Raw genomic sequence first — 12,800 nt, 5'->3', positions numbered from 1 at the left:
GACCCCAGTCAAACTATGTTCTGTGTGCTTCCAAGTCAGTGAGAAATTTGTGTTTATGAGAACTTGAACTTTCATATTCTTTAAAAAAAAAGCCCTTATATAGCAAAACTAAAGGAAAAAACCATGAAACTATGAACATAAATTTAAGTCCATAGCTTTGGAAACGATAGTGGGAGCCCTATGAGCAGTGGAGGAGGTCAATACTTGTGGGTGCCTGGCAGGAGGTGGTGGCGGGGATGGGGGTACTGACTCTTGCAGGAAGCCAGTGGTTTTCCATAGATATTTGTGAATAGCCTGAAGATCTGGTTAAAAATAAAGTCCTTAGCCCCATTCTAGAACTGCTGGAGCTAAGAAACAAAGATTGTCATCTGGAAGACTTGGGTGTCTTGTTTACTTAAAAGAACTTATCTGTGGTATCAGACCATGGAGAGGAAGACCCAGAAAGGGATGATGGGGGTGGGTGGGAATGGCAGGTTGGTGGTTCTGACCATGCTTGCTTATTTTCAACTCCTAATATAGAGCAACCCTAATATAGAATGATCTCTTCATTTAAGAGATCAAGATAAAGCATGGGGAAGTGTGTAGTGGGTTCACAAGTGACAGAAGTATGAAGTAATAGGGTAACTAATAGGAAGGTTTTTGTTGTTGTTTATTTTTGTTTTTGTGCTACACTCAGCTGTGCATGGTGCATATACATAGCTTTGTGTTCAAGGATCAGTTCTTGCTGTGCTCTGGTGACCATATAAAGTGCTCAGGATTAAACCTGGGTCAACTGCATGCAAGGCATGTATTACCTCTCCTGCCCAAAGGGAGTTTTTGAAGCCAGATAAATGAAGGATAACAGAACCAATGAGGCAGTATTTGGCAGTGTGTGTGTGTGTGTGTGTGTGTGTGTGTGTGTGTAATATAGATATTAGGCTATTAGTCTAGTTCCTGGAATAGTGAGTGTAATAAGGACATTAGGGGAAAATACTGCCTAGAGTTATAAAATGTTGGGGTAGGAAATCAGATTAAAGAAGGGATAAATCAGATAAAGAGGTAGAGATGAAGTCTGAGGAGAAAATGAGGTAACAGTACACATAATTTCTTTAGATGGGTTGACCAAGAAAACAAGTAGTGGATTTTTAGGGATATGTTTTATTTTTGTTTTAATTTATGGTTCTGGAATCAAATGCAGCCCTCACAAATTTAAGAAAAATGCATTACTATTGAACTAGATTCCCAGTTGAAGAAGTAGTGTTTTCCAGATATGTATGTTTGTATGTTGGGAGGCAAAGTACAGAAGTTGGGACTGGAGCTCCTGGAAGGAGAGAATAATATGGTCTTTTTTTTTTTTTTGGCTTTTTGGGTCACGCCCAGCAATATCAGGGACTACTCCTGGCTCTGCACTCAGGAAACACTCCTGGTGGTGCTTGAGGGACCATATGGAATGCCAGGGATTGAACCCAGGTCAGCAGCATACAAGACGCATATAAGCATTATAAGCATACTCCCTGCTGTGCTATCACTCCGGCTCCCAGATGATAATATTGTCTTATATACTACTGCATCACTGCCTAGGACCTGACATAGTGTCTGGCTCTTAGTAAGTGATCAAAAAGTATACATTAAAATTATTTTAAAATAATTATAATACTAAGCAAGTTGAAAACTTATTACAGCCATTAAAGTATGCCTGTCACTCACGTCCCCCTCAGAGTGACACCCCAGTTATAATACAAAAATCAAATCAGGATGCTGACATGAATATACTATACCAAAGCCGCACTCTAGAGTCAATTTTGATTTTACTGTGTATACCTGTAGTCAAATCATGCATATTTAGTTGAACACTATTTTGTCTTAAAAACATAGATATGTAACCATTGCCATAATCCTTTACTGGTTGCCACCCCTTTATGGTTGTATGCAAACCGAAGAAATTCTTTTTGAGTATTTTTGAAGTTCTATTTAAGGTCTTAGACGAATGGACAGTGATGAATGTTTCAGATCAGAGATCAAAAGCTGGGGGTTCATTAGCTCTATGTTGGGATTTTGAAATAAGCATATAATCCCCAGAAAGGATTATGAAAAGACAACAAAATGGAAAAACTTCCTTGTGGAAAACTACTGTCAGTGATATGTAATCCTGAGCAATTTTGCTGCATGTTTTTACAGAAATACTTCTGAGTATAAGATCATCTTCAGGTTGAATATGGGGCCAAAAATTGCAAAGTTATGTCCAAAGTTTACACAGAATGGTTTGTTTACTAACTCATTATTTCAGTTTTTCTCAGGAAAAACACAATAAATAAAGAATCTGAAGCATCTTGACTTAGTGCCCATGAAAATATCATCCATTTGTTTGTCTTTGCAAAGTCTCATGAAAACAATCAGCTGGACATATCCAAAAATGCCCCGTACTCTCTGAACCAAGTTCTCTCCCCTTGCATCACTCACTTCCCATCTAGCTCACCACAAGTTCCCAAGGTTACGAGTCTATAAAAATATTAACATGCTTTACCTTACCTTATGCTTTACCACCCAAAAGCTTTTTGGAGGGGTACCTAAGAAGGATGAAAGGCTTGCCAAAGCTGTGCTGTATAGATCTCCTTCTCAGAAAAGTTTCTCATGTGTCACTCTGACCAGTGCATTCTTTAATAAACTGCTTTGTTCTTTCCAAAACATTCTGCAATGGGCAAATTTTTCTACCAACTCATCATGTAAGCCCCTCTGGGACCAGGTCCAAGAAACTGCCTTAGGAATCTACTACTTGCTCTGAAACCCAACTAGACTCTGGAAACCAAACACACAATATTTAGCTAGAGAAAATACCAGGTGATATTCTTCTTAATTCTCAGTGTGTTTACATTTTACCACTCAATCCAGATTAATCACAATTAGATATAAGGATACGGACTTTCCTCAGGTAGTATAGTAGATACACTTCAGGATCAGGATTCTTCTCTACTACCTGCATTGAGAAATGAGTAAAGAAATTTTAGGATGATAACACGAACACAGCATGGTAATTTTGTTTATGATATGAAGGGCTAGTTTTTATTAAATGGTAGTTTCACAGAGATAAAGTGGCAAAGAAAACATTCTAACAGTTAGAACCAGAATTTTAAAATAATGAAATAAAATTATTTCAATATCTGAATTTTCCAAGATAAATAAAAATGATAAGTTGTGAGATATTCTCCCTGAAGTTACCCAGAAAGAAACTTGAATAGGTTTTCTGAGCCCAATTGCAGTGTGAATGAGTGTGGAAGCTTCCCACACCAACAAACAACTTCTGAACATCAGTAGGGCATCCAAGAATTCTCTTACATTCATCTCAATTATGATACTGTCTGCCTAGAGATAGTAACTAGATTTTACATGTTAAGGGTTTATTTCCCAATATCACCATCTTCTTTGAATGCCAGTCACAAGTCTAGGCTTTCATAAATTGACTATAAATAAGAGTTTCCACAACACTCTCTTTAGGTTATATTTCTGTTTGGAGCTGCTCACTGAACTCAGGAATTTATATACTTACAAGATCACAGATTTACTGCATAATAATAGAATTTAGAAACAGCCAGATAGAAGAGGTATGTAGTACTGGCTATGGGGTAATGGTGTGGGGTTCCTATGCTCTCTCCAGTTAACTTGTTCTCTCAGTACCTGCTTATATTCACCAACCTGGAAGCTTTCTTACCCATGTTCTCTTGGGTTCTTAAGAAGGCCACATTATTTGGGAACAATTTATTAAATCATTGGCCATTATCAATTGATTCTACCTCCAGAAAGTCTCATCTCTGCAGAGATATGAGACTGAGACTAAAAGTTCCAACCCTTCAATAATTTGGTTCATTTCCTGACAACTGTCCTCCATTCTTAGGTGGAAACACTCCATTCATCTAACGAGACACCTTTATCACTCTAGACATTTAGAAAATTCCAAGTTAAGTCAGGAATTATAGATAAAGATAACATATATCTATGAAATCTATTTTGGTGATATAAGACATATTTCTTTTTTTAATTTTATTTAATCACTGTGAGATAGTTACAAGCTTTCATGTTTAGGTTACAATCACACAACGATCAAACACTCATCCCTCCACCAGTGCATATTCCCCACTACCAATATCCCTGGTGTACCCCCCTTTCCCACCTTCCCCCTGCTTCCATTGCAGACAATATTCTCCATACTCTCTCTACTTTTGGGCATTATGGTTTGCAATACAGATCCTGAGAGGTTATCATGTTTGGTCCTTTATCTACCTTTTGCACACATCTCCCATCCCGACCAACTCCTCCAGACATCTTTTTCTTAGTGATCCCTATATTCCAGCTGCCTTCTCCCCTTTGCTCATGAGGCAGGCTTCCAGCTAGGGAGCAATCTATCTGTCCTGTGTATCTACTATCCTTAGGTGTCAGCCTCATGTTATGTTGTTTTATACTCCACAAATGAGTACAGTCCTTCTATGTCTGTCCCTCTCTTTCTGACTCATTTCACTTAGTATGTCCATGTTTATCCATTTATAAGCAAAGTTCATGACTTCATCTCTTGTGATAGCTGCATAGAATTCCATTGTGTAAATATACCAAAGTTTCTTTAACCAGTCATCTGTTCTAGGGCACTTGGGTTGTTTCCAGATTTTGGCTATTGTGAACAGTGCTGCAATGAACATATAGGTACAGATGTCATTTCTACTGTCCTAAAAAACATGATAGGGGAATTGAAGACATATTTCTTATAAATCACAGTATTAAAGACCAACTTATGAAAGCATATACATAAATTCTAAATTTGACCCAGATATCTGTGGCTATAGAAAGTAATAGAGTATGTTATCATAGATTATGTCATAATGGAGATAATTTTGTCTCCATTCTTTACCTCTACACTCCTTGAGAAATGGAGGTGTTAGTTTGTGAGGAAGAGCAGGAGAGAACAAGAATCTTAGCTTTGCCTCCAGGCTGCAGTGGCTAGTACATCAAAGGTTGCACACAAGATGAAAGCTATCTGGCCACCCCAGCCCTGGCTAGTCCTCTTCCTGACTCAGTAGGGCATGATCAGATATCAGGACCAAAGGGAAATTTTCATGGTTTGGTAGATTCATGGAACTCATAAAAGGGGGAAACAATTTCACTGAAAGGGTATTTTCTTTGTTTGTACTGGAAAAAATGTAATGCAAACCTATATTATTCTTTAAATATGGCCCCTTATTTCTAAATCGCTAAGTTCTCAGAAGATTTTCACAGCAGGAGATGCCTTTCCTTGGAAGGGACACAGACTGATGACAGTCTTGTGTGATATCATTATATCTGAAATAACATTCCACATTAACAGTAAACTTTTCTCAACCACTTTTAACCGCTCCAACAGGGCAGTACTTTATTTAATGCTGCCTCCTTCAATCATACTATTGCCTCAAAGCCTGACATATGGCATTTAGACAATCAAGACTCCAAAGGAAGGGAGAAGCAAGTTGAAACTTCATGAGATTAAGCAAAGGTTGTCAACTGGAACTCTGACATATCAAATATATTGCATTCCTTACCATTTAAAATAATTAATATATAAGTATCTTATGAGAAGTGCTAGTCATAACAGTGCTTGCATCACAATTTATATATTCTATCTCATTTCTTCCATGCCCATTGAAAATAAGAGACAAAGGAAATAAAATCCTTTTACTAAGTATATGAAGAGAAGCTGCTTCATTATCTCTAGTAATTAGAGATACAAATGAAACCATAATGACTCTGCACTTTATACCAACCTTTGGCAAACTCCTAAAGTCAGATTGTATCAAATTTCAGTGCACTGTAAGTTGGCAAACTGTGTAAGGCAAGGAGAGGACATGTGGCATGCAATGAACTGCAGGAAGTGTCACTGGTGTCTTACAGAGTAGTGTCTTACAAAGTAGGACTGATGAAATCTATATCCACATGCTACAGTCCTTCTGAAGAGAACCCTTTGCCAACATCAATTTCTCATTGCAATAGGCTCTTCACTACACTGTTTTATTGGATAGAGGGCTATTCTGTAAAGCACTGTAGTGTCTATCACCCTTTGTCTATCCCTGGGATACTGAGAAACAAAAGAAAGAATTTACACACTTTGGGGACATATCAGACAGAAGTACTGAGCCAGCTTTTCAAAGAACAACATGGATAGATCTCAAAAATAGTCCTTATTTTAGATAACAAGTTTACAATAGAGTCAACTATTGTGTAAACCATAATTGATAATTTTGTGTATAGTTTCTACATCTCACCACCACCAAAGTGCCCAAGATTCTCTACCGATGTTTATAAGTTACTTCTTTTTTTTTTTTTTTTTTTTTTTTTTTTGCTTTTTGGGTCACACCCAGCAATGCGCAGGAGTTATTCCTGGCTCTGCACTCAGGATGATGAAATCTATGTCCACATGCTACAGTCCTTCTGAAGAGAACCCTTTGCCAACATCAATTTCTCACTGCAATAGGCTCTTCACTACACTGTTTTATTGGATAGAGGGCTATTCTGTAAAGCACTGTAGTGTCTATCACCCTTTGTCTATCCCTGGGATACTGAGAAACAAAAGAAAGAATTTACACACTCTGGGGACATATCAGACAGAAGTACTGAGCCAGCTTTTCAAAGAACAACATGGATAGATCTCAAAAATAGTCCTTATTTTAGATAACAAGTTTACAATAGAGTCAACTAATGTGTAAACCATAATTGATAATTTTGTGTATAGTTTCCACATCTCACCACCACCAAAGTCCCCAAGATTCTCTACCAACGTTTATAAGTTACTTCTTTTTTTTTTTTTGCTTTTTGGGTCACACCCAGCAATGCACAGGAGTTATTCCTGGCTCTGCACTCAGGAGTTACTCCTGGCAGTGCTCAGGGGACCATATGGGATGCTGGGAATCGAACCTGGGTCAGCTGCGTGCAAGGCAAACGCCCTACCCACTGTGCTATCACTCCAGCCCCTATAAGTTACTTCTATTCTACCACTTCTTGGTAATGTCTACCCCACCCCACTGGTTTGCTAATATCAGTTTATAACTCAAGGCCAAATGTTTGTCATTGTATAATACAACCCTTATTTTTGTTTCTCTCTACGTTTCACAAGTGAATGAGATCATCCAGTATGTGTCCTCCTTCTGTTTTTGCTTAACATGATATGCAATAGTTCCATCCATATCTTACAGTGAACTGTAAGAATTCTTTCTTAAAGCTTTTTTGTAAGAAGCTATAAGCTTCATTGTGTATACACAACAATTGTAAGCTCCATTGTGTATACAAAACAATGTATTTATTCATCTGTCATTAGGCATTTGAATTGTTTCCATATCCTAGCTAATATACTATATGTTTCAGTGAACATAGGTTATGCACATATATTTTTGATTTAATGTCTTTGTGTTTTGGGATGTAGATACTAAGAAGTGGAATGACTAAGTTATATGGAAGGGCAATTCTTACTTTTTTGAAAATTTGTTCTCTAAATTGCAAAAAGCAGAAGCTACCAATGGAAGATAAGGATCTGGAAAGTAATTTACTCATAATTACACATTATTTCATAGTACCAGTGAATCATCCTGTGTTCCCAGTTTGAGGATGCTGACTCAGCACAGATCTCAAATGAACAAATGTCTATTCAAAAGGCAAATTCATAGACACATCACTAATATCTGAATTATAGCAGGTTCTTCTAGTTATTCTACTCACTCTACCACCTCAAAGACTGAATGTGGAATAAAACGAAAACATAAAATGTTAAGTATAAAATAAAGTAAAATAAAATTCAACAATAAAAGACATTGTAGATAGAATCTGGGGGCAGAGAAATCATAATGCCTCCTAAGATAGTGAGATCATCAAAGGGTTTGTGTGGGAAGCAATATTGGACCTGGGGGAAAGAGGCGAGAAATGTAAAGATGAAGAGGAAAATTATAAAGATACAGTGTTTAGTTGGCTAGTTGATTTTTTTTAAAAAAAGTATCTGACTCATCAGAAAGAGAACCTATTAGAGTAGCAGGGAGTTATTTTGCCAGAAAGTTGCAACGTAATAATTTGCTTACTGTTCCAGAATCAGGTTACTTAAAGTTTTAATTTAGCTCCATTGACTTTAGATAACTTTTATCAAGGGCTATATCCAGCAGTGCTCAGAGGTTACCCCTGGCTCTGCACTCAGGAGTCACTCCTGGTGGGATCGGGTACCATATGACATGCTGGAGATTGAACCTGGGTTGGCCCAATGTAGGGCAAGTGCTTAATCTATTGTACTATCTCCTTGGCCCTATTTTAAGTAACTTTTTATGTAAATTCACCTCTGGAAAATCAACCTTGTATTTTGTTTATTTTTGTTTTCTGGAGGCCATAGTTGGCAGTGTTCAGGGCTTACTCCTGGTTCTCTGCTCAGGGATCAGTTCTGATGGTGGTTGGGGGATCATATGTGGTGCTAGGGACTGAATCCAGGTCAACCGTGCACAAGGGAAGCAGCTTACCCACAGTTTGATGTGTATTTGGTATATGGATTATCAAATTTATAAATACCATAAAGACTAATCGGTAGCACAAAAGAAAAATGAAAACAAAAATGTGTTGAGTCACAGAAGATATAAAAGGCTGGTATCGGTTATGTAAGTTAAACACACACGGGGCATGGAGAGAGCTCAAAGGACTTAAGTACATGCCTGGCATATTTAGAGCCCCTACTTTAAGCCCTGGAACTGCATTGTCTCCCAAGTACCACAGAGTGTACCCCTGGTGGGCCCCAGCACCACCAATTTTTTTAAATTTAAGAATAAATATAAGAATAAAAAGAATATATACATACTCAGACAGAACCAAACACTATATAGTTCAAGGCTACATCTATATTTGTAAGTAAATGTAAAGAAAACAGATTATATATTTAAAACACACAGAAGTGGATTCATATGGTAAGAGGGACTACAAAGAGAGGGGGAAAATAACAGAATGAAAGTGGTGCCTTGTCCAGAGAATGAAAATAACAGGCCATTGACAGAGGAATGGAATTTGTTTGTCTCAGTGTCCTCAACACTCAGAGAATGAAAAACAGCATTACAAATCACAACAAAACAAATTCTTGAAGAGTTGCACATATTTTCATCTTTTGCCACCTGTAACTTGACTTAGAACTTTGTGAAACATGAAAGGGTAAAACGCCACATGTGTCACCGATGAATTCAACAGATTAGAAAGCTGGAGATTGAATAATAAATCATTTTCACATGTATGTTTTACCAAAAATATTAGCAAAACTCATTTTCCTCATGTCCAGAAAGATTTTAGCTTTAAAATGATCATCAATTGACAGTTATTTTTCTGCTGTTAGGTTCATTTTAATTCTGGTGAATTGTGTTGCTAAATCCAGACTTTTTACCTTTTCTTTTCCTTTCAAATTTTAATTCATTGGTTTTCTAAATATGGTGTTTTCTAGCAAGGCAGCACACAAATTGTTTATAACTTTTGCCTCAATTAACATTTAATTTATCCTATGGGAAGAATCGTCATTCCAGTTCAAATATGTCTTAAGAAGTAAAAGCAATAAAAACTGAACAATTTTGTGCCTGCCTCAGGGGCAGACCTGGGGATAGGTGGGAAACTGGGGACAATGTGGAGGGAAGGTAACACTGATGGTGGAATTGGTTTTGGAATATTGAATGCCTGAAACAGCTGTATTTTGAATAATTTTGTAAATCAGGATGTTTAAATAAAGTTAAAAAAATAAAGTAAATTGTATCTGTGGAACTTTTCCTTCTTACACATTTTAAAATGCCTTAGTTCCAAAAAATAATTTCAGAGAATTTTGATTTAAAATGCAGTTTGTGCAATTTTTTCACTTTAAAAATTTTTTATGGAAAATTTCCAAAGATGGTGAATAGCAGAATAAAAATCAATGGTATGAAGAAGAAGAAGAAGAAGGAGAAGGAGAAGGAGAAGGAGAAGGAGAAGGAGAAGGAGAAGGAGAGGGAGAAGGAGAAGGAGAAGGAGAAGGAGAGGAGGAAGAGGAAGAAGAGGAAGAAGAAGAAGAAGAAGAAGAAGAAGAAGAAGAAGAAGAAGAAGAAGAAGAAGAAGAAGAAGAAGAAGAAGAAGAAGAAGAGAAGAAATTAGCACTAAACTACTTTTTAAAATAATTTCCTGTTTCAATATTTTACTCCCCCCCGCCCCCACCAACTGTTCCCAGTCACCTCAAGGTTTCATTTATTCATTCTTCAGATTAAACTAGAGTCATGAGACCAGCAGGCAGGGGTGAGCATTAGCTGCCAGAGGTTGTGGCGCAGAAACAGCTAATTTTAGTGTCTCTCAGGTCTCCTCAGCCCTGGGGGAATTTATGAAAGCAAGACAAAATCTCCGGACAGCTCTTCATTTTTATCAGCCTTGATGTCGTACATGCTTACTACTAACAATAACATTAGTGAGCAAAATAGAGCCAGTATCCAAATATAGGTGTCTGATATGTTGTTTTTCCTACTCATGTCCTGAGCCCTAACTGTCAGAAGCTACTCCCCGCTCTTGTAACATAATAAACAAACCTGAGGGTTTCACAAGGACTTCAAAAGACAAGAATGAGCAAAGGTCCACAGCCTTTAATAACTTTGCATCACACTTTTAATTAACCCAATCCAAGTTCATACTTCTATCTAAAGTCTAAAGACTTGGGAAAAAGTGTGTGTGTGTGTGTGTGTGTGTGTGTGTGTGTGTGTGTGTGAGAGAGAGAGAGAGAGAGAGAGAGAGAGAGAGAGAGAGAGAGAGAGAGAGAGAAAGGTTAAAGCAACAAGTTAGAAACTGCATTGGAATGAAAATGAACTTGACTTTCCTCCCCAGAATAGAAAAATTCAAAATTATCGTCTCAGGAGCTTACCTTCCTTCCATTCACAAAAAATATCAGCTCATCGGAATTAGGAAAAGAAGGCATCCTGCCAGGAAAAAAACTGCCTTGTTCAGAATAGAGGGGGTTCCCCCCTAAAATCAGCAGCACGGGTTAGAACAACACCTGGATGTCTATCAGCCTCCTGGTAGCCCAAGTTACGGCAGACTGACTGGGATTTATAGGCACTGCCAGATGAGGAGCGCCAACCAGGCTCTTGGCCGGCCCACAAACTTCTCCCGTGGCTTTTGGCAGCGGCCCTGCTTTCCAGGAAGTCAAGTTTGTGTCATCCCCGGTTCCCCATGGAAGCCCAAGTGTAGTTTTTCCTGGGAAAAGTGTGCAAAGCCAGAACCTAATGAATGAAAGCTAAGTGTTTTTTTATGGTGGGAGAATGGAAGTTTGAGTGATTGAACTCATAGTTTACTCCTGGCTCTGTGCTTTGGGATCACCCCTAGTGGGGCTTAGAGAATCATTTTCCATGCTGGGGGTTGAACCCAGATCAGTTGAGTGCAAGGCCTTACCTGCTAACCTACTCTCTCCGACCCGGATGAAACTGAATTTTTAAACAGATTATTGTTTATTTACATATTTTTAAAAAGATTAGAATAGTCATGCTTTCAATCTAAACAAGTTATTAAAACTCATGAAATTTTAATGCTTTCCTTTTTCTTGTGTTAAAGGGCAAAGCGAAGAGTTCATCACACACATAAGCACTCCATAATGAAGTATGTCTTTAACATTTGGTAATAACCAGCTGTAAGTGCTCTATCTTCCCTTAATCTTTGTGGGTATTCATTTATTCAAATGGAAGGGTCGCTGTGGTAAAGACCGACCATTTACAGAATGCCACCAATCCTCTAGCCTCCTGGCAAAGTATTACCTTCCTCTTCACTTTATAGGTGAAGAAACTGAAGCACAGAGACATTAAGCTATGTTCTGAGTGTTCCCCATGCAATGGACAGAAGAGTTGCTCCAGAATCCGTGTCTTTAACCTCTATCCTGGACCCTTTCTAGCAAGATGGTAGGACAAGAAGCCGGAGAAGTGATCAGTGGCCAGATCATGCCTCAGGCATTGGAGGTATAGTAAAAGATTTACTGACTGTTCAGAATATATTGGCAAGATAATGAGAAATTTTGAAGAGTGGGTGACAGGGCCTGGTTTATGTTTTTAAATTATTGCTTTGGTTGCTTTGCAGGAAAGGAAGAATGGGGGCCAGAGTGAGAAAAGAGATTATCATCAGAAGTCATGGTAGTGTTGTAGTTAAGAGGTGACTAGGCTTGAATTAGGCAGGAAGAGCAGTAGGAAGAGGCCAGATTTGCTAAGTGAATATGAGCTATGTATTGGGGAGGTGGTGAAAGTCAATAGTCACCATAGTGTTCAATTTGGGTTGATGAATGGGAACACCTGTAGCATCATAACTTTTTGCCATTTTTATTGAGGTAACTGGATTTATAATACTGCTAATTATACTTTCCATACATACATTATTCAAACACCATACTCATCACTTGAGTGCCTACTTCTCCCCACCAGTGTCCAAAAGACCGCTCCCAGTCTCTTCTCCTATGTAAGCTCAGTTCTATAGATAAAATCTCCAGTTCCAATGACTTTGACCATTCGTTGTTCTCTTATTCACTGTCACTGTCACTATACTCTCATTGTTCATCGATTTGCTCGAGTGGGCCTAGTAACGTGTCCATTGTGAGACTTTGTTGTTACTGTGTTTGGCATATCGAATATGTCACAAGTAGCTTGCCAGGCTTTTCCATGCGGGCGAGATATTCTTGGTAGCTTGCCGGGATCTCCAAGAGGGGTGGAGGAATCAAACTCGGGTCGGCCATGTTGGCTGCGTGCAAGGCAAATGCCCTACCCACTGTGGTATCGCTCCACAGCACTGCTGTAGTAGAATCTAAGTGGAAAAGTGTA

General features: G+C 38.3%; 1 protein-coding gene across 1 annotated transcript in view; it reads right to left on the bottom strand.

Moving 5' to 3' along the window:
• LOC130021015 (aldehyde oxidase 4-like) overlaps positions 1 to 10,997 on the bottom strand; it is an 87,601-nt gene extending 76,604 nt beyond the window's left edge. The window contains exons 1-2 of the mRNA XM_056111762.1: positions 10,868 to 10,997; positions 2,896 to 2,953 (exon numbers count right to left, since the gene is read on the bottom strand). Coding sequence (XP_055967737.1) covers positions 2,896 to 2,953; positions 10,868 to 10,921 — 112 coding nt within the window. The 5' untranslated portion in view covers positions 10,922 to 10,997. The remainder of the gene's footprint in view (positions 1 to 2,895; positions 2,954 to 10,867) is intronic.
• Positions 10,998 to 12,800: the final 1,803 nt, after the last annotated feature.

Source organism: Sorex fumeus, unplaced genomic scaffold, assembly GCF_029834395.1.
Source record: "Sorex fumeus unplaced genomic scaffold, SorFum_2.1 ptg000014l, whole genome shotgun sequence".
NCBI lineage: Eukaryota > Metazoa > Chordata > Mammalia > Eulipotyphla > Soricidae > Sorex > Sorex fumeus.
The sequence above is the reverse complement of the archived record's forward strand: the minus strand, read 5'-3'. Positions and strand labels throughout refer to the sequence as shown.